We start from the raw sequence: 5,095 nt of genomic DNA, 5'->3' as shown, positions 1-5,095 counted from the left end.
TTGGGAAAGCTAGCGTGTCTCCGACATAGTGATAACACTCGTTGCCTTCTCTAGTGCAGCTCAACCAGGTCTCGTCCCATTCGTCGATATTTGTGATATCACAAATCCCGGAAAATATGCGTTGTAGTCCAAACGAGTCATTCGTTGTAGTTTTTGAAAAGTGATTTCTGTTAAATAAAATCTCTCTAAATAACTTAAAGATGAAAAAGTGAAAAAGCATAATAGGACCCCTTTAAATGTACATCATCTCGATGCAGTCTGAGCGTGTTTGGCAAATGCTGGGATTACCGGTATTCCTGAAATTATGACTTTCACTTCAACACCAAACGTATTTTCCCATTTTTATAACCAACTCATTAACTATCCTTTCTGCTTTGTCAAACTTCTCCATAAAGATGGCAAGTGTCAGAACTGGCAGTGAATCTCGTATGCCTCACATTCACAGTATTTCTGCATGTAAAGCTGGCCAAACACACACCTCCCACGCTTGGGAATGACTCTGAGGGAGATCTCCGCACTGTAACCGGCCTCAGTGCTGCTGTATTTTAATTTTTTTGTACAGGTTGAGACATTTCCCTGGAGACAAAATAATTTGTTTTGGGCTTTTCTTCACCACATCTGTCTGTCTGTGTATCATTTTGTTTGTAATAAGAAAATAATGAAAATACATTTTGTAGTATTTTTTTTCTTTTCCCCACTATGCGTGCTTTTAAAATCCATATATATGAAGAGTTCAGATGCAAAAGCCAAAAGCTCTTTGAAATTTTCTCCTAAAATGAGAATTTTTTTCAGGCTACAAGAACCTATTATATATATATATATATATATGTACACATACATACACAGGACATGTCAGGATCTCAAAAGTATTCAATGTCAACTATCCATCTCCAGTTTTTAGTTCAGGTAAACATTTCTTTACCTAAAACCTATTTTGCAAAACAGCTTATCATCTTATTAATTCAAATGACTCTCTAAATATGAATTACACAAACAAAACAAACTATACAATTATTCTTATTTAATAATAAACATTTGCTGTAATTAAATGCAAAACTATATAGTGACAGTATTCCTAAGTACTTTTTTTGTGTACATTACACAAGACACGCACAAATCATCATATGTTATCATGACATAAATAATGTATTAGATGAAGTGCACGCATGTTTTGTGCTCTCGTGAGCTTCAGTGAGAGCAGACGATGGATGTAACCAGACTCCACTTCTGTCTCCTCCTTCAGCTCTCTCTGGGTCTTGGGAAAGCTAGCGTGTCTCCGACATAGTGATAACACTCGTTGCCTTCTCTAGTGCAGCTCAACCAGGTCTCGTCCCATTCGTCGATATTTGTGATATCACAAATCCCGGAAAATATGCGTTGTAGTCCAAACGAGTCATTCGTTGTAGTTTTTGAAAAGTGATTTCTGTTAAATAAAATCTCTCTAAATAACTTAAAGATGAAAAAGTGAAAAAGCATAATAGGACCCCTTTAAATGTACATCATCTCGATGCAGTCTGAGCGTGTTTGGCAAATGCTGGGATTACCGGTATTCCTGAAATTATGACTTTCACTTCAACACCAAACGTATTTTCCCATTTTTATAACCAACTCATTAACTATCCTTTCTGCTTTGTCAAACTTCTCCATAAAGATGGCAAGTGTCAGAACTGGCAGTGAATCTCGTATGCCTCACATTCACAGTATTTCTGCATGTAAAGCTGGCCAAACACACACCTCCCACGCTTGGGAATGACTCTGAGGGAGATCTCCGCACTGTAACCGGCCTCAGTGCTGCTGTATTTTTATTTTTTTGTACAGGTTGAGACATTTCCCTGGAGACAAAATAATTTGTTTTGGGCTTTTCTTCACCACATCTGTCTGTCTGTCTCTCCGTTTGTCTGCCCCGTTACTAAAAATAGCCAAGTAGACTAAGGTACACTACTAACTGTTCATCATTTTGTTTGTAATAAGAAAATAATGAAAATACATTTTGTAGTATTTTTTTTCTTTTCCCACTATGCGTGCTTTTAAAATCCATATATATGAAGAGTTCAGATGCAAAAGCCAAAAGCTCTTTGAAATTTTCTCCTAAAATGAGAATTTTTTTCAGGCTACAAGAACCTATTATATATATATATGTACACATACATACACAGGACATACACAGGACATGTCAGGATCTCAAAAGTATTCAATGTCAACTATCCATCTCCAGTTTTTAGTTTAGGTAAACATGTCTTTACCTAAAACCTATTTTGCAAAACAGCTTATCATCTTATTAATTCAAATGACTCTCTAAATATGAATTACACAAACAAAACAAACTATACAATTATTCTTATTTAATAATAAACATTTGCTGTAATTAAATGCAAAACTATATAGTGACAGTATTCCTAAGTACTTTTTTTGTGTACATTACACAAGACACGCACAAATCATCATATGTTATCATGACATAAATAATGTATTAGATGAAGTGCACGCATGTTTTGTGCTCTCGTGAGCTTCAGTGAGAGCAGACGATGGATGTAACCAGACTCCACTTCTGTCTCCTCCTTCAGCTCTCTCTGGGTCTTAGTGCGCACTGGATTCTCTGTGCCTGCACGCTGATTATGTTTGTGTGTGTTTTACCAGATTTAAAAAATATATATGTATTACACGCCAAATTAAATATTTTACATAATTTACACTACCAGTTTCATTTGTTTCTCAAATCCTAGAAGAATGTTGATCTAAAAGCTTATACCTAGATAAATATAAACTGATTAGAATATTCATTTTTACAAAATTTAGATTGAAATTGAATTTTAAATGTTCCTTTTATTTGTAATTTTTAAATTAAATTAAATTACATTAAATTGACGAGCTGAAGCAGACTTTGAAGAAAAAGCAGGCAATGTATCCAGCATACGTGGGAAATCCCTCCCCCCAACATGAAGTCTAAACTGGTAGTGAATAGTAATAATAATAAGAGGAAAAATGCATGCATAAATGTATAAATACCATGCATAATGTCAGTTGCTTCATAGTAATAACTTTTAAAATGCTCGTCATAAAGTCCTTCTAATCCTCGTTTAGACAGAGATTACTCTTCAGCGCCTCTGGCAATACGCACAGACATTCCTGTCTGTCTCGGACTCTTTTCCGATCACGCTGACATGTGGGAAGTCTGACGTTTGGCCAGTTGGCTCAGTGGAGTGCTGTTGGCAAAGCTTCTTTGAAATGACTAAATGAAGCATAACTTTCTACATTGAGTACAACTGTTGGAACAGAGCAAGCATTATTAACACCGTTTGGCTGCTACAACAACAACCTCGTCTGTCATGAGTTACTAACACCGCATCAAAAGGCCACTACGGTTCATTTACAAATCAGCTTTGGATTTTAAACTATTCAAAGAGCCAATCCCGGAGTCTAAGATATTCTGCTGAAGGGCTTCATTTGATGATTATTTCATATATATTCTTTGACATTTTTCTTTTTGTGCTCTACAGAAAAATGTAACAGTATACTGGTTTGAAACTACATTAAGATGATGACATCATTTTTAATTCAATTCTTTAACAGAAATAGCTATTTTCTTTAAAGTGGTAAAATAAAATGCAGTAATGCCATTAGCACTTTAAAGGGATAGTTCACCCAAAAATGAAAAAAATTCTGTCATACTCACCCTCATGTCCTTCGACCTTCGAGAGTGAGTAATTAATGACAGAATTTTCATTTTTGGGTGAACTATCCCTTTAAGCCAGAGGTCGCAAACTCAATTCCTGGAGGGCCGCAGCTCTGCAGAGTTTAGCTCCAACCAGCTCCAACTCGCACCTGCTTGGAAGTTTCTAGTGATCCTGAAGACCTTGATTAGCTGGATCAGGTGTGTTTGATTAGGGTTGGAGCTAAACTGTGCAGAGCCGTGGCCCTCCAGGAATTGAGTTTGAGACCAGTGCTTTAAGCCCATGACAGTGACGTCGTTTTCTGAACAAATTATCAACAGAATGGAATGCTATCACACTAGATGTCTGAGTATCACATTATCAGTGTGAGAGTGAGATAACTGAGAGGACAAATGGGAAAAGGGGAAAAACCAAACACAAGACAGAACAACATAAAAGAGGAAGTGCCTTATTATGCTGTGGCATACATCCTGTTGAACGGTTCAAAGGAAACCTGATTAGGTTGTGTGTATCCGTGTGTGTGTGTAGGATAGTAAGGATACCTTGTGGGGACAATTTTTAGGTCCCCATGAGGAAACAAGCTTATAAATCATACAGAATTAAGTTTTTTGAAAATCTAAAATTGCAGAAAGTTTCCTGTGAGGGGAAGGTTTAGGTGTAGGGTGATAGAAAATACAGTTTGTACGGTATCAAACCCATTACGCCTATGGAATGTCCCCCATAAAACATGAAAACACAATGCGTGTGTGTGTGTGTGTGTGTGGAGAGAGACGTATGAGCCGCTACCGTTCAACCATGACCCAGTTGGCGCTGATTCTGTCCTTTCCGTCACACTCTCTGGTATTTGTTTCCCCTTTAAAGAATTTCCACTGACACTTCCTCAGCTCTCACACTGTCATCTTCTCCTCACTTCAGTCCAGTCTGCTACGCACCGCTCACCCCGATGGCTTTAACAAATCATCTACAGCCCAACATCAGCACAAAGAAAAATGACTGATGTAATTACAGGTTTGCTTCTCAGTCAAACTCTGACAACAGAATGAATGTATCCCACACTCTAATTATAAAGCTGTGAAATCACTGAAATATACCTGATGAATTGAGTAAAAACTGAGTACACTACACAACCCCAGATCATTTGAGAAAACTGATTTATGAACCAGTATTTATCAGCAATATGAACTTGCATTATTTGAGCGCACTAAAAAATAAAACACATTTTCTATTACAATTACAATTGCAAAGAGACTATCGCTGCACACAGTTACTGCTGTTCAAATTAAGCATCATGTGTCTTATATAGTCTTAAGGTCTTTTGGCCCATTGAATAAATGCTTCACTTTCCCTGATTTTCTTCCCCTCTTTTACAACATTGCAGACCAAATCAAATGTCATCACAGTCCAATCATCTCTTAAGTAGATAT

The 5,095-nt window shown here is 36.9% G+C and overlaps 1 protein-coding gene across 1 annotated transcript in view; it reads right to left on the bottom strand.

The window, feature by feature from the left end:
- rbms2a (RNA binding motif, single stranded interacting protein 2a) overlaps nucleotides 1-4,483 on the bottom strand; it is a 17,310-nt gene extending 12,827 nt beyond the window's left edge. The window contains exon 1 of the mRNA XM_016232889.1: nucleotides 4,458-4,483. Coding sequence (XP_016088375.1) covers nucleotides 4,458-4,468 — 11 coding nt within the window. The 5' untranslated portion in view covers nucleotides 4,469-4,483. The remainder of the gene's footprint in view (nucleotides 1-4,457) is intronic.
- Between the last annotated feature and the right edge of the window lie 612 nt (nucleotides 4,484-5,095).

Source organism: Sinocyclocheilus grahami, unplaced genomic scaffold (genome assembly GCF_001515645.1).
Source record: "Sinocyclocheilus grahami isolate Dianchi unplaced genomic scaffold, SAMN03320097.WGS_v1.1 scaffold420.1, whole genome shotgun sequence".
NCBI lineage: Eukaryota > Metazoa > Chordata > Actinopteri > Cypriniformes > Cyprinidae > Sinocyclocheilus > Sinocyclocheilus grahami.
This window is presented reverse-complemented; position numbering and strand designations above follow the sequence as displayed.